At 32.9% G+C, this 22643-nt stretch overlaps 1 protein-coding gene across 3 annotated transcripts in view; it reads left to right on the top strand.

The window, feature by feature from the left end:
- Positions 1–22643, top strand: part of LOC101887453 (teneurin-m) — a 334061-nt gene that overhangs the window by 303574 nt on the left and 7844 nt on the right. For 2 of the 3 annotated variants that reach the window (XM_059119393.1, XM_059119394.1), the window contains exons 3-9: positions 9815–10087; positions 10250–10588; positions 15305–17662; positions 18968–19251; positions 19548–19959; positions 21286–21831; positions 21902–22109. In XM_059119393.1, the coding sequence (XP_058975376.1) occupies positions 9815–10087; positions 10250–10588; positions 15305–17662; positions 18968–19251; positions 19548–19959; positions 21286–21831; positions 21902–22109 (4420 nt within the window). The remainder of the gene's footprint in view (positions 1–9814; positions 10088–10249; positions 10589–15304; positions 17663–18967; positions 19252–19547; positions 19960–21285; positions 21832–21901; positions 22110–22643) is intronic. The other variant, XM_059119395.1, reaches the window with a different exon arrangement.

Raw genomic sequence — 22643 nt, 5'->3', positions numbered from 1 at the left:
AAACCAAATGTTTTTATATAACGTTCTTTACACAGCAACAGTAACTGTATATTTTTAACAATAGATCTATATTTGATATCAATATTCCCTAACATGAAGTAAAAACCAATTACTTTATGTTTCTTCTTTGCTGAGCCTAACGGATTGCACACTTCGAAAGCATCTTGGAATATAAGAAGCTCAATTCGCTTCTCACCTGAATTAAAGAATTTTTGGTTTTTATAAACCAGACCATCATTATAATCTAAATATGAATTAAAATCCGATTTTTTCTCTTCAGAAAAAAAATTTAAGTACTCTTGATCACTAAATAATGCATTTAAAGTTTCTAATAATGGCACATAGTGATATACACAGTCCTGGTGACAATTATCAACACCTAGAAAAATTTCTTGTGGTCCAATAAAATGAGGGTTTTCTGAAAAGAAGTTTTGTATTTTTTGTTTTGAAGAAATGTTTTGTAGGTCCTTTAATACACTTGAATCTTTTAAAAAATTAACTATTTCATTTTCTTTATCAGACACGTTACAGTTGCCAATTATGTCTCTTATTTTCCGAATATTCAAATCAATATTTTGTTTTAATAAGCTTATCAATTCCGTAAATAGAAAATGCAAGCAGTCTTCTGAGACATTAAATTTACATTTTAATTGTGTTAAAATATTTGTTATTGAATTTTCTTCCAAATATGGACTGATGTCAGTAGTTGAAGTAAAACTTAAAGAAGTGCCATCAACTTTATCTGAATTGGTTACTTCAGAATAATTGGCAGTCTGTTTCATTGGTAAGTTTTGTTCAAAATCTGAATGTTTCCGAAAGAAATGGGATCGAAACGTACTTTGAGAAGCAAACGTTTTTTTGCATGGGCGTAGTGGACACTTCACCTTTTTGTTATTGGGGAAATGTTGTAAGGTATGCAAATATATCTCTAAAATTCGTACCAATATAATTACATGCACTTATTGAACAAATATATGTGCCATCTGAATGAGCACTTGCAATTTTATTATGAACTTTATGATAACGCATATAATGCGATTTATATGAGTTATAATTATTGTACTCTTTTATACATGTTGGGAACAAGCACTTAAATTTACAATTTTTTTTATTTTTATGGCCGTATAGATGACAATTATATTTATCAATGTTAACAAGCACTTTCTCACAAATGTTACATACATACATTTTTATTTATATTTTCTCGAAAAATACAACTTTTGTGTCACTAAAAAAAAAAATTGTCCACTTACACCAAAGAACAGCAAGCAACTAAGCTTGGCCACGTGTTTCTGTTTTCTTCTTCTTGACAACTACGGAGTTTTTGTTGTGCGTGAATGACTTTGCTACACTTTGTGTTTAATTTTAAACACATTCAGTGGCAATTCCAGTTTTCACTACATTATATGTTTAAAATTAAACATTTCGAACTGCAATTCTTGTTTTCACTACATTTAATGTTTAAATTTAAACATTTCTTCAAATTACACACTATTTTGCTAAAAATTACGCACCTTCCAAAAAATCAACAAAAAATCACAATGATTTTCATAGTACTTTTAAACAAATAATTTAGAGTGTATATTTACCATATGACATTTAAATGTCATACGCAATTTCTTTTTCTGGTTTATCAAAGTTCAGTTAAACAATTTTTCTCGCATTTCTCTGAAAGAGATTTCCTTGTGAACATGTGTAGCTAGCATAAAGGTTTCAATTACACATACTAGGCAATAGATGAGATGAGTGTGTGTGTGTATGAGTGTTTGTTGAAAACCACAAAATCCATTATAAACAGCTGTGATGCCTTCTTTCGGAAGATTTGTACCACTTGTGATTCTAATGTATGTATGTGTGTGTGTGATTTTATGTGCGCATAGGATGTGTTTTATTACAATTTACACCTGAGTTTATCTTATTTACATTTTCAATGAATTAAAAATCTTACAAAGTTCAAGATTTGTTGTACAGTACAAACGGAGAATCCTGGGAGTAAATTATATCACTTTCATATTATTAATAAATTAATAGGTTTTTATAAATCTTTGGAAATTTTGACATGTATTTAAGATTGCTTAAAGTCAGAGAAACTAAATTCGGAAATATACTCTGAAATATATGTTTGCGAAATAGGCATTTTGTCACACGTTTTTATGTAAGGAATGACAGAATGAAAAGTAGAACCTAAAATAAAGTCGTCCACAAAAATGCTAAGATATTCGTACAAAATGCTATTTCGGCATGTGAACCTCCTTAAGTCTATCAATTTTACTGTTCCCAACCGAAAACAAAAATATTGCTTTATAATATTCTGAAGAAATTTGCCATACGTCTTAATTAAAGAATGAACTAAAGAAATAGTAATACCGAAAATAAAGTCGTTCACAAAAATGTTAAGGTATCCGTAATGAATGCTATTTCCAAATGTGAACCTCCCTAAGTCAAACAATTTGCCAAACCAAATTAAAGGTTTCTTTGCTGTCATTTAGGAAAATAATTAGCTTCCCTTGTTCCCTTTCGAATACAAAAGTAATGCATTATAATGTTCCAAAGAAATTTGCCACACGTTTTTATTAAAAAATGACCCAAAGAAAAGTAGTACCTAAAATAAAGACGTCCACAAAAATGGTAAGGTATCCGTAATGAATCTTATTTCCACATGTGAACCTCCTTAAGTCCATCAATTGGCTTACAATAATTAAAGGATTTTTTACTGTCATTCAATCTACAAATTCAAGTGAACAATTCGCTTTTCTTGTCCCCTTTCGAATGCAAAAATAATGTTTTGTAATACTCAGAAGAAATTTGCCACACGTTTTTATTAAAGAATATCCCAAAGAAAAGTAATACCTAAAATAAAATCGTCCACAAAATTGCAAAGGTATCCGTAATGAATGCTATTTCAACATGTGAACCTCCTTAAGTCAATCAATTGATCAACCAAAGTTAAAGATTTCTTTGCTGTCATTTAGGAAAATTGTTAGCTTTCCTTGTCCCTATTTGAATACAAAAATAGTACATTAAAATATAAAAAAGAAATTTGCCACACGTATTTATTAAAGAATGACCCAAGAAATAGTAATACCTAAAATAAACAAGTCCACCAAAATGCAATGGTCTCCGTACAGAATACTATTGTCACATGTGAACCTGCCTAAGTCCGTCAATTGACCAAACAAAATAAAGGTTTTTTGCTGTCATTCAGGAAAATGATTAGCTTTCCTCGTTCCTATTTGAATACAAAAATAGTAATTAATAATAATAAAAACTGCCACATGTTTTAATTTAAGAAGAAATAGTAATAAAGTGGTTCACGAAAATTATAAGGAAGAAAAAAATTTGCCACGCGTCATCATTACTGGATGACCCAAAGAAAAGTAATACCTAAAATAAAGTCATCCACAAAAATGCTAAGGTCTCCGTTTTGAATGCTATATCCACATGTGAACCTCCCTAAGTCAATGAATAGCCAAGCTAAATTAAACGTTTCTTTGTTCCCCCTTTTGAATTTAGCTACAAAAGTATTGAATTATAATTATAATAATATTTTAAGCGATTTATATTTTAATATACATTAATTTTTATGAGACAGTAATTACTTGCCACACCAGTAGCTACTATTCAATAGAGGAGTTATACTATCAAAAGGAAAACAACAACGGCAACAATAATAAATAAATGGGCTACGCTATTTAAAATGGATTTTTACCCGCATAAAAACAGTAATGGATCCCTTCTATATATGCAGATGTAATGCCCACGGATGTTGCCAACATTTTGTGCTGTGGAAAACTGACAAAATGAATTTTATGTGACAGATGGATGTCGTATCAGTTTTGCTGTTATTGTTATTATTATTATTGTTTTTATTAAAGCTTCAGTGCATCATATAGATATACATAACTACCAACAATATATGCAATATAATATGTCATTTGTAGCCATGGCGTTAATTTGAAATATATCCTTTTTTAATTTTATTTTTTTTCCACTTCCACCAGCCATGAACGGCGAAAAAAATATGTCCGTTTATTTATACATCCTGTTTGATGTCTGTTACAAAAAAAAAAGAAAAAAATTGACATCTGTATATGTCGGTTTGCCCAAAAAGGTAGTTTCATAAAAGTGGCAAGTGGTTGGGTGGCTGGCTAGCTGAAAGGTTTGTGCAGCTTAAAGTATTTTCGCATTAAACCCAGACCCGTGTAAACCATGTGTGACTGTATGACTGACTGACATGAGGTTAAAAAAGTCACATTTTATTGTTAATTTAACAAATCGTGATATTTATTGTCCACATTGTTGTTGTCGCTGTAGCTGGTGGCGTTTTCACAGATATAAAACTTGTAATTTTTAAGCTATCATTATGTGTTTTTTTTCACCATATATATATAAATTACAATGCAAACAATATTGGAAAGAAAAAAAAAACAGAAGCATTACGTTTTACATTGTTTGTTTCAGGGCTTCATTATCATTACAACAGTATCCTGTCAATCTCGATTCGGCGTTGTTGTTATCGTTTTCCTCCATTCAAGTGTAAACGTTAAGTTTAATGATAAAATGTTGTAAATGTTTATTAAGAATATTTTTTGTAATAACTGTCGATGTTCGGCAAATAATTGACACATGAATAAGTAGTTGGATGGCATATTTAATAAGGTTATTTATGAAATGTTAAAAAAATAAATCTTGTAAACAATTCTTAACTTCCAGCCCTGGTAGTTTGTTTTTCGGCAGTATTTTTAATGAAATTCCATGAAAAGGGGTATTTTGAATTCTCTCACCTCCTTCTGATATGTCAATTAAGCTAGAAATTCATAAAAGAAAACCTGGCCTGTGATATATAAAATTATAAAGAAACATCGGAGTTACACCTGTAATTTTGTCGCCGTTGCTTTTTGTAAAATGACATCTGGGTTCCATAAAGGAACCCAAAATGCTTTTTTGGTGTTCTTATTGGAAGTCCTATTTATTGAGGTTATTTATGAAATGTTAAATAAATGTAGCAAGCAATTCTTAACTTCCAACCCTGCTAGATTTTTCCAGCAGTTTCCAAATTAAATTCTATGAAAATTTCTATTTTGATTCCTTTCACCTATTTCTGATATTCCATTCAAGCTAGAGAAGACTTGCATTAGAGAAAACCTGGCCTGGAGATATCGGAGTCACACCTGCATTATTGCCGCCGTTGTTTTTTGGAATATGACATTTGAGACTATAACGGAACCCAAAATACCTTTTTTATGCCATGTTCTTATGGCAACCATGCGATTAATCACATATCGGTCGTTATTTTTCATTTTAAAGCTTTCTATGTTTAAAATTTTGGTGTTTACATTGCAATTTGTTTTATAAAAAAAAATTAAAGCTGTCTAATTTAATATAACTTTTATTTTTTTTACTCATCGATTCTTTGCTATCATATCATATCATGGCGGAAGGAGACTAACTGTCAAAATTTGTTTACGTTTTATTCACAATAAGTGTTTAGACAACTAATCCAGATACGTTAAATCCAATACCTACTGATTGTGCCATGTGTCCGTTTTCTTCGTATTAAAGCTTTTATGGTTTAAACTAATAGTGTTTACATTGTAACTTGTTTAAAACAGAATCCCTACAAGTTTCGTGCACCAAATGTAATTTGAATCAATTCAATTTTTTTCAGTTCTTAAAAACAAAAAATCGGGGAAAGAGAAAGAAAAGGGGTAAATCAATTAAAGGATAAATCTAAACTTCCCGTTTTTTTGTTTTTAAACCCCCCTCCAGTGTCCATTGTGGCATTGGACAAGGAAACCCATAAAATTCACACCTAATTCCTGGCACGTTTTCTATGTTCTCCCCATAATCATTCCTTTTCTATATTCTCCTCGGGAAAAGATTAAAGAAGGAAGACAAAGAAATTCCAGAATAACATGCAACTTTAACTCTATACCGAGATTTTCCTCACAAGAGGCAAAGACAGCATTCTATTTTTTTAAGGGAAAAATTCTCTATTTATATTCTCTTTCCTTCGTCAACGTTTAGGATACTTATTCAGATTATACCAAACGACAAAAACAAAAAAACTTGTCAATGGACATAACCTCAAACATGGCAATGGCTTGCTTTAGCATTCACTTATTATCAGCAATGGGTTTTTTGGTATTTCTCAGTTTTCAGAGGATTTTTGCGTTTTCATTTCCTTTTTATTTCTCCTTTTGGGTTGATTTTTTTTTGGTGGAAGGGCCAGGTATTTAACCAGCGATAATAAATTGGTAGATGTCAAACAGTGGATGAACAAAAAATCAACGCAGAATGCCTGGCCACAATACAAATTCACTTTGACCATAACACGGAAGTTTGGCAAAACTAAACGAATTTCCAAAAAGCAGACATGCTTGGGTGGCCAAATCTTTTTTTCTTCTTCAGTGGGGGAGAGAGAGAGTGGGAGAGCTTTATTATTTTGCTTGACGCCATGTTTTGATGATAATTCGATTAAGTGACATGTAAGTGGCAGTGTCAGTGGCAAATGACAGGGACCAACACCAGGCAACATCTACCCGTTTTAGAATACAATTTTGTGATTTTTTTTCTCTTTGTTCCGTCATGAAGTCAGTCCTTGGATTTTTGCTCAACATTGTCTGCCAATTCATTTAGTCTTGTCCGCCAATATTTAAGGGTGCGTATGCTTAAAGTTTTTTTGACTGTTTGTCTGCAGTTTTTCGTTTCCTTTTTTGTGTGTCATTTGCACCCCCTCTCTTTGCCTTTTTAGCTTTGCTTAAGGACTGCGAGTTGTTAATGTTTGGGTAGTGGCTTCAACAGTAGTATATCGATAACGTTTATAATCACATTACCAAGCCAGACATATAAAAATAAAATACAATAAAAGATGTAACGGCAACAGCAACATCAACAAATCTACATGATTTATTTGTGTCTGTTTTTATGTAGATTTAAGAAATATATATTTGGCAGATAAGTGATGGGGTTTGTGGGGCATAAAATAAAATATAGACATCCATCTTTAACTTAAAGTTATAAAAATGGCAACTGTGGCCAGTTAGCATTAAGGAATTGTTGTCGTCTGAACCTGGCTTTATATCATAGAAGTGAGATGCATATTCTTGAACCTACCTTATTAAAATACGTTCCATTTTGAGATTTTTTAATAATTTTTAGTTGTTGTCTGAACCTGTCTTTATCTCATAGAAGTGAGACGCATATTCTTGCACCTACCTTATTGAAATGCGTTCCATTTAGAGATTTTTTTAATCTAAAATTTCAAATGCTATTTTCTTTTTCTTAAAATAAATGCAATAATTATCGCTTAACTGTTGTCTCATGGAAGTGAGATGCATATTCTTGTACCTACCTTATTAAAATGCGTTCCATTTAAAGATTTTTCTAATCTACAAATTTAAATGCTGTTTTTCCCTTAAAATTAATGCAATAATTATCGCTTAGCTGGTGTCGTCTGAACCTGGCTTTATCTCATTGAAGTGACAAACATACCCATGTACATACCTTATTGAAATGCGTTCCATTTAGAGATTTTTTATCTACAATTAAAAATACTATTTTTTTTTTCTTAATATTAATGCAATAATTATCGCTTAGCTGTTGTCGTCTGAACCTGGCTTTATTTCATAGATGTGAAGCGCATACGTCGACGCAAATGCGTTCCATTTCGAGTATGATTTTTTGCATTTTTTATTATCTATAACTTCAAATGTCAGTTTTACTTGGATAGAAGAATCAACACTGGCAAAGGTTGATATGTCAAAAAAAATTTAAACGTTTTGACAAAAATAAGTCGATTTTTACATGTTTTCTTATGATATATATTTTTCAACAATTTTACCAAATTTCAATCATTTTTCATTCAAAATTGTCAATTCCAAAATTGGTTTGACAATTCATTGTCGCAGCAGCTGTGCCGATGCGACTACCTGTATTCTTTTACCATGAATGAGACGCATACTCATTTGCCTACCTTATGGAAATGCGTTCCATTTATCGAATGATTTTCTGGCATGTTTACTGTCTATAATTTCAAATGCCAATTTTCCTCGAATTTTATGCAATAATTTTCCCTTGAAATATATTTTTAAATAACTAATATTTTAACTAGTTTTATAATTTGTTATTTTATTGTTCTCCCATTAAAACTAAATGACAAACATTACAATTCATTACCGTTTAACAAAAGAACTCATTACAAACTTTATTTGGAATAAAAAAAAAATATTTACTATTAATTTTTTTCAAAAACTTTTCTTGTTAAATAATTATCAAAAATACTGTACGTAATGAAAAAAGAAGTTAATTTTGCTAACTAACTACAAAAACATTTCAAATAATTGTCAATTTTCTAGTTTGACATTTTTTCTATCTCTCTCCCTATCTCTCCCTAAAAGTTATGCGGGCAAGTCCCTGGGTTGTCAAATAATTCTCGCATTTACTGGATGTTCTTTTTTTAATTGCAATAAATGTCAAAATAAAAATGGTTAAAACGTTTCAATGTGTGTGTGTAAATGGTTTTGTAATAAAAATTGTTTGCACGTTTTTTTCTCGTTCTCTTTTCAAACGTCAAAGTTTTATCTCAATACACAACAACAAATTATTTGTAGAAAAAAAAAAAATAAAAAGGGACCAAGGGTTTCCAGCAAGTGTGTGGTAACATTTAATTGTTAAAAATTGGCACGTCAACATTTATCCTTCTAAAGCTAAAATGAAGCGTAAAACTTTCTTCGTTTTATTTTTGGTCCTTTCTGTGTGACATTTTTATAATATTGTGTGTGAGTGAGTGTGTAGAACTTTTTTTGTTGATTGTTCTCTCTTTATTTTTAAACTAAAGTTTTTATTTTGGCGTCTACCTCCCCCTCGGATATCCCTCGAATTGTTTATGGTGGCATTGTGTGTGTGTGGGGGTTTATTTGTTTTTTTCCAACTAGTTTAGTTTATTGTCAAAAAGTTTATTTGAAATTGTTTAGCTAGAAATAGCAACAAAATAAACCTAAAGATAATTCCCAAACAATATAGTAGCTGTATTCCTGGGAAAAGCCATGGGAAAATATTTGGCTCAAATAAAAAAACTTTAATTAAACGTAAACGAAAATAGTTAAATATTTGAAAACAATGGAAATTAAAAAAAGAACATTGATTATTGTTACGTCAACGAAATAATCAAAAATCAATACCAAAATCTAAAGAAGACTTAATAAACAATTAAGTTAACAAGTTGTACACATAGTCTAAAGGGGGCTTAACTGTGTTTACAATGGAACGAATTTTCATTAGGTTGGCATTATTATACAGCTATGACTTGAATTGGGTACTGTTATGTTCACACGATGTCCACACAATAATAATGGATGTCTGGTTACTAAACCAATTCTAGATTTGTGTACGTCAACGAATTGATCGAAAATCAATACCAAAATCTAAAAAAGACATAATAAACATTTTTTTCGGCATTAACTAAATTAAATAAACAAGTTGTACAGATAGTCTAAAGGAGGCTTAAATGTGTTTACAATGACACGCATTTTCATTAGGTATGCAGCTATGACTTGTATTAATTAATATTATGTTCATACGATGCCCACACAATAATAATGGTTTAAAGATGTCTGGCTACTAGACAAATTCTAGATTTTTGTTTTTTTTTTTTAATTTAATTTAGGCGAATTGAAGGAATCCTGAAGATATAAAATTGGTTACCATAAATATTTGATTTATTTTCCTCTGACTCCAATATTTTATTTTTAAGAACTTGCTCCATGCGCCATACTAATATCTAACCTCTCTTTTTATTCTCCTTTTTTTACAGACATGAACAAAGGTTCACCCATCGATTATAAAAGCGGTTCGACTTGTTCGACACCCACCAAGGACACCTTGAAAGGTTATGAACGTTCGGCCAACAATTGCCTGGGTCCAGTGCTTCCGCCACGCAGTGTCATGAGTGGCATACCCTCACATCACTATTCGGCACCCATGAATTTCCGCAAAGATTTGGCCGCCAGATGTTCGGCCAAATGCATAGCCATTGTATCGGTATCTGTGTTTGTGGCCATGTGTGTGCTGTTAATATTTTTAACAGGTGAGTGTGATTTTTTTCAAAAAAAAGAAAAAAAAACCTAAAAGAAGAAAAGAAAAATTGAACGGAAACGGAAGTGTGGAGTTAAGGGTTATTTAAACTAATTTTCAAGCAATCTCTTTTTTGTTTTGGTAGAAGATTAATTGTTTTTGCAATTATTTTTAGGTTTTGGTGTACTCCACTGGTCTCCCTCTGCCCCCTGTACAGTTCTAGTCGGCAACGAGGCCAGCGAAGTAACAGCGGCCAAAAGCACCAATACAGATCTATCGAAATTACACAACTCCCTGTTACGCTCAAAAACCGGACAACCCACCACAACGGCCACCTCTTCGCTGCCCTCATCGTTTGCATCGTCCTCGTCGGCGGCGGCAGCCTCCTCCTCGGCCTTCCAGTCAACGTCCGCCTCATCGGTAGCCATAGGATCACAGGCAGCCACATCGCTATCCTCGCCATCATCGTCGTCTACATCGCTGTCATCACCATTGGCAAATGCCAATAATGGAGGTAATTATTCACAAGTTTTAATTATTTTTAAATGAGTTTTACACAAAGAAAGCAAAGAAGCAACGAAAGATGAAGAAGAACAAAAAACAAAATAAGAAATTGCTAGAGAAGTGGAAAAATAGCAACAACAACAAGAAGAAAAAACCAGTAGCATAGTAAAACTTTGAGGCAACGGTTTTTTACGCCTTCCACTGACGACAAGGGCTAAATGAAAAATTCATTTTGAATGCTTCTTAGCTGGGGAAGGTGGAGGACCAAACGAATTTGGCAGATGCAGAAGAAGAAGACACTAAAAAACTTTCTTCTTTGGCGAGGGGGGTTCTTCATTCTAAGACACACAACAGAAAATTGATATTGTTCGGGGGTTATGGCGTTGAAAGCCAACTCAAGATTTCTATGTCATTTGGTAATAGCAACCAACAACCACAACAGAAAACCCTTGACAGGGTAGAGTTGACTGGGAAGAAGAGTTGTTATTAAAAAAAATAAATAAATAAATAACTGAAAATAAAAATGTCTCTCTCACTCGCGCCCACCAGGGCTAAAGACAAACAAGAAAATCACTCATTGCTTGAGTTAAGAAAATTAATAAGAAAAATAACGAAGTAAGTTTTCATGGTACAAACTTCGAGACAACCAACCAACCGACCAACCAACCAAGTGTCAACAGATTCATAAAATATTAAGTGGAAATTTTCGCTTAATTTGCAAAAGAAAATAGAAAATAACTATGGAAACTGTCAAAAACATTCTAATCGAATTGTTGGCTTAGCAAGCGATTGTTGAATAATAAATTTGTCTTAATAACCGTCTAAATGGGAAAAGAAAAATTAAACGATTTTATTAGAATAGGCAGCACTCTTCAGGCATATCATCAAATGTGAAACCCCCTACTGTAGGGCACTATGTAAAGTAGAATAAGGAGCTAGAGGGTCACAGTGCCTGACAAGAATGTTCCTCAATGTGTTGCGAATAATATTCCTCCCGACAATCTATTTGTAAAATTAAAGGATTTCCGGTAATCTAATTATAATTGAAAGCGCAAAAATGAGACAAATGCAGCCAACTTCGTTCACATAAATTTTCCTAAAATTACCAAAGAAATGAAATTAGTACAAGTAACTTTATCTTGACTCGGAAAAACTTTTAAAATTAACCTGAAAATAATCAATTTCTGAAATTCCCGACCTTTAATAGATATTGATTTTTTATTTGTTGTCCCATAATGAAAATCCGTGTGGAATATTTTTCTCATAGACAGCAAACCCCTAAAATAAATCACTTGCAGCCAACTTCATTCGAGATTTATTTACATAGTTGCATTTTTTGTTCACAGAATAGTAATTAAATTTTGTTTGACATGTTTCATAATGTTGTATCGGGTGATTTTCTTAGATATTTTGAGATGACATGTCAACGGTTAGTTGATCAGTTTTAACCTTTTTTAAAAACGAAAAGTTCAAAGGTATTTTAAAACGATTTTCTAAAATGGACCAAAAAGTCCCATGAAATGAGCAGCTAGAGGGTTAATGGGCTTGACAAAAATGTTCCTCAATGTCTGGCGGATAATATTCCTCCCGACAACCTATCTTTAAAATTTACGGGTTTCCGGGAATCTAATGATAATTGAATGCGCAAAAATGAGACAACTGCAGCCAACTTCGTTCGAGACGAACATAGTTGCATTTGTTTGTTCACAGAGCAACAATTGCATTTTTTACATTAAGTGACTTTTTGTAGAATATTCAAACAAATAATTTTCTTAAATATTTTAAGATGATATGTCAACGTTTAGAAAACCAAAAGTTCAAAGGTATTTTAAATCGATTTTCTAAAAAGGACCAAAAAGTCCCATAAAATGAGAAGCTAGAGGGTTAAAGTGCCGGACAAGAATGTTGCTCAATGTCTTGCGAATAATATTCCTCCCGACAATCTATCTGTAAAATTTAAGGATTTCCGGGAATCTAATAATAATTGAAAGCGCAAAAAATGAGACAAATGCAGCCAACTTCGTTCGAGACAAACATAGTTGCATTTTTTTGTCCACAAAGCAACAATTCAATTTTTTTATATCAAGTCACTTCTTGTAGAATATTCTAACGAATATTTTTCTTAAATATTTTAAGATTATATGATAGTATTTTTTGGCCTTTTTCGGAAACCCAAAAGTTCAAAGTAATGTCAGTAGGAGAAATATTCACTTAGTTTTTCTGAACATAAAAAATCAGTGGATATAATTTATAGAGATAGCATTTCAAGATTAATTCAAAATAATAAAAAAAATATTTTCCAAACAAAAAAAAATTAGAAATCTTAAATCTGCTGTCCTTTCTCAATGTAAATTTAGCTGTTTAAATTCTCCCCTGTCCGCTGCCTTCTCATTAAATTAAATCTCCTCCCCCCACCTACTCCTTCATGTCTTCAAAATAAATTCCGTTTAAATACCCAGAAACAAAAATTAACACGGCCCTTTCGAATTCAAGCAAATTATCATTCTATTCGTTCTCTCCTAAGTCCTTTCGTAACATTAACAACAAAAAAAAAAACGAAGACATTATCCTACGTCATCTGTTAGCATCGTTTAGTTCTACAAATTGTAATTAAATTATAAACACATTTCTTGGGCATAATTAAAAGTGTGAAACCTAAAACGTCTTGAAGGCGTTGTGAATCAACGAATGAATGAAATGACAGAAAAACAAAATGTCCACACCCTCATGCAGCAGAAGCAGCGACTACAGCCTGTAGAAAACGAAATTTGACAAAGCAATTTGTTAGGAAGTCAGGGGAGAGAAGAGAATGTGTAGTTTCCGCCAGCTGATTCTTAAAAGAGAGGAGGAGTTTCGAGTAAACTGCTTGGAAACGAGGGAATGTCCTACATAAATTTTCCTTAAATTACCGAAGAAATGAAATCAGTACTGCTAAATTTAGGCTGACGCGGAAAAACTTTAAAAATTAACCTCAAACTATTCAATTCTTGAAATTCCCGATATTTAATGGATATCGATTTTTTTATTCGTTGCCACATAATTAAAATCCATGTGAAATATTTTTTTCATAGACAGCAAACCTCTAAAATAAAGTTAGATATATTAGTATCACTTGCAGCCAACTTCGTTCGAGACTTATTTACATAGTTGCATTTTTGCCCACAGAGCAACAATTCAATTTTGTTATATTAATTGACTTGTTGCTACATTTTTTATAGAATATTTTTCTGAACTATTTCGAGATTGAATGTCAAGGCTTAAATGTTAATTTTTGATTTTTTCGGAAACCTAAAAGTTTAAAAGTATTTTTAATCGATTTTCTAAAAGTGGACCTAAAAGTCCCATACAATTAGGAGATAGAGGGTTAAAGCGCATGGCAAAAATGTTCCTCACTGCCTCGTAAAAAATATTGCTTCAGACAACCTATCTTTAAAATTGACGGGTCTCCGGGAATCTAATGATAATTGAAAGCGCAAAAAATTAGATAAATGCAGCCAACTTCGTTCGAAACAAACATAGTTGCATTTTTGTAACACAGAATAATAATTAGATTTTATCATATTTGGAGACATGTTGTATAATGTTGTATCGAATGTTTTTCTTTAATATTTTAAGATCACATGCCAATGTTTAGATGGTAATTTTTTGCCTTTTTTAGAAAGCAAAAAGTTCAAGGGTATTTTATATTGATTTTCTAAAAATGGACCAAAAAGTCCCATACAACAAGGAGCTAGAAGGTTAATACTGTGAATAAGGTTAATGGTTAATGTTGTGAATAATACTCCTCCTGACAATCTATCTGTAAAATGTAAGGATTTCTGGGAATCTAATGAATCTAAAAATGAGACAACTGCAGCCAACTTCGTTCGAGACAAACATAGTTGTATTATTTTGCCCACAGAGCAACAATACAATTTTGTTATGTTAAGTGACTTCTTGTAGAATGTTCTAACGAATATTTTTCTAAACTATTTCGAGATAGTATGTTAAGGTTTAAATGGTTTTTTTTTTTTTACTTTTTTGGAAACCTAAAAGTTTAAAAGTATTTTTAATCATTTTTTTAAAAAAGGACCAAAAATTCCCATACAATGAGGAGCTAGAGGATTAAAGTGCATGACAAAAATGTTCCTCAAAGCCTTGCGAATAATATTCCTTCCGACAGTCTATCTGTAAAATGTAAGAATTTCTGGGAATCTAATGAAGATTCTATGCGCAAATATGTGGAAAATACAGCCAACTTCGTTCGAAACAAACATAGTTGCATAATTGCGTTCTCAGCATTAATTCAACGTTGTTGTATTTCTACACATATAGCAACATCCTTTGTCTATTTTTCTCAAGAATATTCCGAAACTTTAACGTTTACATTTCAACTTTTAGGTATTTTTTAAAACCCCAAAAGTTCAGAAATCTTTGTTATCAATTTTTCGAAAAGGGACCAAAAAGTACAACAGAACTAGGAGCTAGAGGGTTTACATGCTTGGCAAAAACATTCTCCCATGTGTTACGAATAACATTTCCTAACACACTTTCTTCGTAATATGTAAGAATTTTCGAGAATTCTCCCAGCTTTCATTGCGCAAAAAGTTGAAAATCATCTGAAATTTCAATTTACTATTCTTTAAAAATATATTCAAATGTAGTAGATCCATATACTTTAGTATAAGTTTTCATTTGCCTAAAAATCCACCTGAACTAAATTCAAAATATATTATCGACGTAATAGATTCAAATCAGTGGATAATAGACCACCAAAATGATGAAGAAAATTCCAAATTTAACGAAAAAGAGGAAAATTATATCTATGCTGTGGAAAATGGTAACCACCAGTCGCCGAACAAAAGCGTACCGGTAACAAAGCCACATAAAAGGCAACGTCGAAGTTTGGTGGCACAAAGTTTCGAACAATTAATTATGGCATCATCAGGCAACATTGGGCGCCACGACAACTCCGATGAAGAGGAGTTTGATGAGTACTATGGCAATACAAATATTCAAGATGCAAAGAAGATGTTGTATGAAAGTACAACACAAAATTATGATGACAAGACAGCAAGTCCTTTCGATGATGAAGTTGTTAAGAACGATGAAGATGATCCCATGTTAATATCGAAAAGTAATTATGGCAATAAGTTTGATTCAACTTTGTCTACACAAAGCCTGGACGTTGACATCGAAGTGACAAGCTTGCCTTCGATAAATGATAAAAGTTTGAACAGTAATAACATATTACAACTTAATCAAAATAAAACTCTTGATAATCAGGGAAAGGAAGAGGAAAAGGAAATTGAAAAAATAAACCCAAAACATGAACAAATATTTTCTAATCTCCACAATAAAGAAGAGGATTTAGTAATACCCCTACTTGATGAGGATCCCATGGATTCGACAACTTCCAAACCTTTTACAATTTTTGAAAATTACAATTATGACGAAGAAGAAGAAGAGGAGTTGCTGAAAATGAATGGCCTAACACAGGGTGACACCAACAAACAATTGATTTCCCCCAAGGATATCGTCGACATAAATCAAAATATCGATAACATAATTGATGGGTCCATAATAAGAGATGAACAAGTGAATAATAATGATGAGAGTAAATCTACTTCGGCGTCGTCTCAAAACGATGACACTTATAATCTTGTCAACAATACGAAAAATGATAAAGATGGTAATAATTTTCATATCAATCGCCACCACCACCATCAAATCATCAATGCTGGGGAAGACAACGATGACGACAATGGTGATGATGATGATGCCAAGCCGGCGGATAATGGTGATTCAATGACATTTAATAGCCATCATTTATTTGACAGCAATGATGACATTTATTTAGGAACATCAACAACAACAAAGGAAGATTTGCTGGACACACAAGTGTTAGAAAAAGATGAAGTTATTGATGGCTTAACAAAAGATGCTGCCAAGTTTAGTGGCGAGTCATGGGACAATCTAATGCTCAATGATGGCCTGATACCCTTAAGTCCACATCACGATGTAAAATATGCCCAAGAACTGGATGATATTGATATTGTTAAATTGGAGCAAACCCATTCCTCGGAGGATGAGCTATATAAGACTGTTGATAATAGATCTTTGGAAGTTGCCCAAAAACCGAAAAAAGTGAAGCCACCCATTTACAGTAAACATTGGAATGAAGTTATAAATCGCCAAGAGGAATGGATGGCCCAAAGGGGTTTGTTAAAGCAGCTAGTCGAACAACCCATAACTTCGGCACCACCACCACCACCAAAACTGGAAACCTTGAAACCATTTAAAACAGAAATATTACCTCATCCGGCCACGGATAAACGTATTGTGGTAAATTTAACCATTGGCACCAATGATGGTTCGGGGAATATGTACACCCTGCATGTGGATATTCCGGCATTCCAGGAAAATGGTCAGATACAGCATGTACAACAAGTTCTGACACATGAACAATTGCCCCAAGAGGCACCAGCTGCTCTCATGGCGCCCAATGTCGTAGAAGCCAAATTGAATTCCGAAAAGAAAATCAAAGATAATTTAGAAAATGCCACAAACAAAGAAAAAATTATAGAACCTCTAAAGAAACCCAAAGAACTGGAAGAAAATGGGAGGAACTTTGAAAACAGTCCATATTGTATACCAGAACCACCGCCTCCGATACCCGAATGTCCATGTGCCTGTGGTTTGTTTGCGGAGACAACAACCGATTCATTGGCTTCTTCATCTCCAAGCGGTGAATTCTCTTTTGCCACAGCTGATTTTTCGTCCGAGACAGCTGATCAAACCCCCAATGACAATAATGACTTTGACAATGACATTTTCAATGAAGTCGGACTGGATACAAAACATTTGCCCAAGACATTTGCTGCTACCACATTATCCACAATAAATTCTGCTACCAATGATAATTTAAATGTTAGTGATTTTGATGTAATGACTAGCACAAATATGCCAGAGCTGGATGTTGGCACTACTAAAACAAATAATAATAATAACGATGATGATGATGTGGTGTCTGTTGCCTCAACTAATCTAACGAATGGTGAAAAGTTTGCATGTCCTGATGTTATGCCTATACTTATACTTGAAGGTGATTTGTGGCTTTTTTTTTTGGTTTCTGTTCTACAAACTATCTAACCTTTAACAGGACTAACTTTCTTGGCCTAACAAAAATATAATAATAATAAATATATGTACAGTTATAATAATAATATTTTTAAGAAATATTCTAGGAACCATTAAATTATCATAAAATTAAGTAATTTAATTATGTAAATAAATCATATATCATTTTTCTAAAAAATAACAATTTGGCATCATTTTGCACTTCATTTTCGAAGCAAGGCATTGGCATCATTTCATGACAACTTTTCAAAATTTATGCATCAAAAAAAAAAAACACGAGTACGTCATGTAGAACATACGTTGGCACTAATTTCACATAAATTGGAAATCATTTTCATTAAATCGAAATGCATTTTAAACATTTTACTTATATTTGGCAAAAAATTATTTTAATAAAATTCTATTGTGAAAGACAAGGTTTTAAAAAAGTTTCCGAAATTAAAAAACAATGTCCAATTATTACTCATTTTAAAGCCAAAGTTAATTTAACGTGGTATCATTTCGATCTAAAGAACCCTAAATCAAAATTAATGTAATTTGGCATTTTTTCGATCTACAAAACCCTAAATCAAAATTAATTCAACTTGATATCATTTCGATCAACAGAACCCAATTTCAGGGACACATAATTCCTTTTGCACGTTAAAGGGTTACGTTACGTATACATTACGTCATGTGCTAACTCTAACATAAAACTGACAGCATTTACATCATATTTTCTCACATTTGAAAGAGACCTGAGTTCTTTACGGTAAAAATAAGAAAAAAACGAGGAAAAACAAGGTGGAAATTTATTTTCATTCATCTTTAGTTTGGAAGTCAGATGTCGAGATTTTTGATTTGAACACACATCTTTAAAACATAACACAAAATTTGGCGCCCAAATCAGTTCACTGCATAATTTTAATAATTAAAAAAAATATTTCTAAAAAACAAATCTGGCGCCCAAACAATTTTAACACACAGTTTCACCAAGCCATTAACAACAACATAAACTAATATTATTAACAACCTAAATAAATCAAAAAAAGAATCGACAAACCTTTCTGGCGCCCCAAAGACTTCATTTCGACAATTGTACAAATTATTCGTAAAATCCACACACAAAAAAACTCATTTAATATAAAATCTATGTAAAAAACTATATACAAACCCAAAATTTAATTATATTACTAACCCAAAACAACTTGCATTATTTCGTTTTTATCTCGTTTGTGCTGCATCAATTGGGGAAAATCGAAATTTTATTCACACACACTCTACATAAAAGGTGCTCGCACATTCCCAGCTCGCAGTTTCCCACCAGATGGCACCACATTCGGTCAAATTACATTGGGTCAAAAGTTGACCAAGGAAATTCAACCCTATAGCTATTGGAATATGCAATTCTATCAATCGGAACCGGCTTATGTTAAATTTGATTATACCATACCACGAGGAGCCTCAATAGGTGTCTATGGACGTCGCAATGCCCTGCCAACACATACCCAATATCATTTCAAGGAGGTACTGAGTGGCTTCAGTGCCAGTACCCGGTCCACCAGGGCGGCACATGTAAGTAAAAACTTTTTCTTATAGATTTCTAAAAAATGGTCTTTGGTTCCCTTTAAAACAATATTTTTATGTGGTGTATTACTAAAACCGGCTTTTATTAACCTAATGTGTTTTGTATCTCTTTTTTGTGTATTTTCATGCTACCTCTCATCACCCTCCACACACATATACACACCTTCAACACCACTTCACACAACCCAAAACCCACCAAACCAACATTCTCATTTCACCACACCGCTTTTTTCAAAACATCCATCCTCTCACGGACTTGATCACGGACATTCAACCACGTTCAGCAATCGATAACACGTGAAGTAACCCGTTACATGGAACCCGGTCATTGGTTTGTCTCATTGTACAACGACGATGGAGATGTCCAAGAAATCACCTTCTATGCCACAATTGCCGAGGATATGACACAAAACTGCCCCAATGGCTGTTCGGGTAATGGCCAGTGTTTGCTGGGCCATTGCCAGTGTAATCCCGGTTTTGGCGGTGATGATTGTAGCGAAAGTGTATGCCCCGTATTGTGTTCGCAGCATGGTGAATATATCAATGGTGAATGTATTTGCAATCCCGGCTGGAAGGGTAAAGAATGTTCGCTGCGTCACGATGAATGCGAGGTGGCCGATTGTAATGGTCATGGACATTGTGTCAGTGGCAAATGCCAGTGTATGCGTGGCTATAAAGGAAAATTCTGTGAAGAAGGTAAAGCAAGTGTACGAAGTAGGCAAAGTTGGAGTTTTAAGTTGCATTGTTTTTTGGTTAGGTTTGAGTTTTTTTCCTTTTTATTTAATTTTAATCGAATGGTGGGAAATTGGGATTTTTTGCAATGCAAAGGTGTTAATTTTTTTCTTTTTATTTTATTTTATTTATTTACAGAATAAAACGTTTGTTATATTTCTATAATTGTTCACTAGGGTTGTTTTGAATTCTGCTGATAATTTGTGCTAATTTTTTTAAGGTTATGTTTAGTTTTCAGTGAAATTGGATATTTTTTTTTATTTCATTTTACTAAACCATCTGTGGAGTTAGGATAACCGTGTAGGATTAATTTAGATATAATTCTTCTTCCGTTTTTTATGAAAAACGAATATTTTTTCTTTTTATTTCATCTTACCAAAATAATTCTATGTTTTATGTTTCATTTTATTTCACCAGCAACGGAAAATCACTGAACAAATCTAGGGCTCTATCAGCCGAAATGTTGTTATATTAGTAGTAAAGTATATACGTACTTTTTCGATCATAGCGAGCCCTTTTTTGTTGGGTTGAGTTTTTTCTTTTTATTTCATTTTACCCGATTAGAGAGAATTGTCTATTGATGATTTGTGCAATATGTTAAGGTTAGGTTTAGCTTATTTGAAGTTATTAAATCATTTGTTAAAGTTCAGATTTAATTTAGAAATATTTCTCATTTCCATTTTTTTGGAAATCAATTTTTTTTCTTTTTATTTCATTTTACCAAAATAATTCGTTTTATGTTAAGTACGAGTTGTGTGTTTTACGTTTCAAATTGATTTGAATTGAATTTGCCAGCAATGGAAAATCACAAAACAAAATTAAGGCTCTATTAGACCAAATGTTTTTACATTTACTTTTTCGATCACAGCGAGCCCTATTTTCATCGGGAAAATATAATTTAATCGAAAGTGTTATTTCTTTGTTTGTAAAATTAAGTTTACGGTAAAAGTTTATCCATAAAAGCTTATGATTTTTTATAAAACTCCATATAATCACAATATAATCAAAGTTAATAAAAAAACCATATGGAAGCGTGTAATAGCGAAAATTATAAGTCATATGTAAAATGACAATTTTGACATACACATGGAAAATAAGAGTGACAGCAGATATGTAAAACCATTACGTCTGATAATGCCTTATCTAGATTAGAGTTACAGGTTAGGAATGAATTTATTATTTTTTTATATTTATTTATTTTTAAATCTTGTGTGTTTTTCTCTCCATATCACTTTTCATTGTAATTTTCATTTATTTTAATTTTTTCTCGCTTTTTCCCTTTCCCATTAGTCGATTGCCCTCATCCCACATGTTCGGGTCATGGTTTCTGCGCCGATGGTACGTGCATATGTAAAAAAGGCTGGAAGGGGCCGGATTGTGCAACCATGGATCAGGATGCCTTACAATGTCTGCCCGACTGTTCGGGACACGGCAGCTTCGATTTGGACTCGCAATCGTGCACATGTGAACCCAAATGGAGCGGTGATGATTGTTCAAAGGAATTATGCGATTTGGATTGTGGTCAACATGGTCGCTGTGTGGGTGATGCTTGCACCTGTGACGATGGCTGGGGTGGTGAATATTGCAATACGAAATTGTGTGATTTACGTTGTAACGAACACGGCCAGTGTAAGAACGGTACCTGCCTTTGTGTGACCGGTTGGAATGGTAAACACTGCACCATAGAAGGTTGTCCCAACTCGTGTAGCGGTCATGGTCAGTGTCGTGTCAGCGGCGAAGGTCAATGGGAATGCCGTTGTTATGAAGGCTGGGATGGTCCAGATTGTGGCATTGCCTTGGAATTGAATTGTGGTGATAGCAAGGATAATGATAAGGGTAAGCGATTTTGTAATACATTTTTAATGTTTTTTATTAAATGTGACCTTTTTTCTCTCTCCCTCATCAGATGGTTTGGTTGATTGTGAAGATCCTGAATGCTGTGCCAGTCATGTTTGTAAAACCTCGCAATTGTGTGTCTCGGCACCCAAACCCATTGACGTTTTGTTACGCAAACAACCACCCGCCATTACGGCCTCCTTCTTTGAACGCATGAAATTCTTGATTGACGAGAGTAGTCTGCAAAATTATGCCAAATTAGAAACCTTCAATGAAAGGTAAGTTTTGAAATTTAGAGACTTAGAAATTAGAAATATTGGTTTTTTGTTTTCTCTGTCAACAACAATTGGGTCCAATTTTTGGTTTCAAAAAAATTGCAATTAACATATTTATAAAAGAAAACTTGTTTGGAAGAAGGGAGAAAGTTCATATTTAAGAGAATAGAAACAGGAAACATCAAAACTTAATCAATTGCCAGGAACCTTTAGTATTTCTATAAACCATATGAAATGATGTGAACCCTGCTTCAAACGAATTAGGGCTCTATAGTATAGAAATGTTTATTTAACACTACAGGGTTCTATAGTTCAAATTGAGTTTAGTTGTTTAAGGGTTATGTAGTTCCAAATGGAATTTATTATTTCATGCATCTAGAAGGCCGACAATTTTGATGATACGTTTGAGATTATATTTAAAGCATATAATTGAAAAAAATGTAAACTTAACCAATTGCCAGGTATCTTTAGTAAATCTGCTTAAAACATGTCAGGGTTCTATAGTATAGAAATGGTTTTTCTATCTATGTAGAGTTC

The sequence above is a fragment of the Musca domestica genome, unplaced genomic scaffold (assembly GCF_030504385.1).
Source record: "Musca domestica strain aabys unplaced genomic scaffold, Musca_domestica.polishedcontigs.V.1.1 144, whole genome shotgun sequence".
NCBI lineage: Eukaryota > Metazoa > Arthropoda > Insecta > Diptera > Muscidae > Musca > Musca domestica.
The sequence above is the reverse complement of the archived record's forward strand: the minus strand, read 5'-3'. Positions and strand labels throughout refer to the sequence as shown.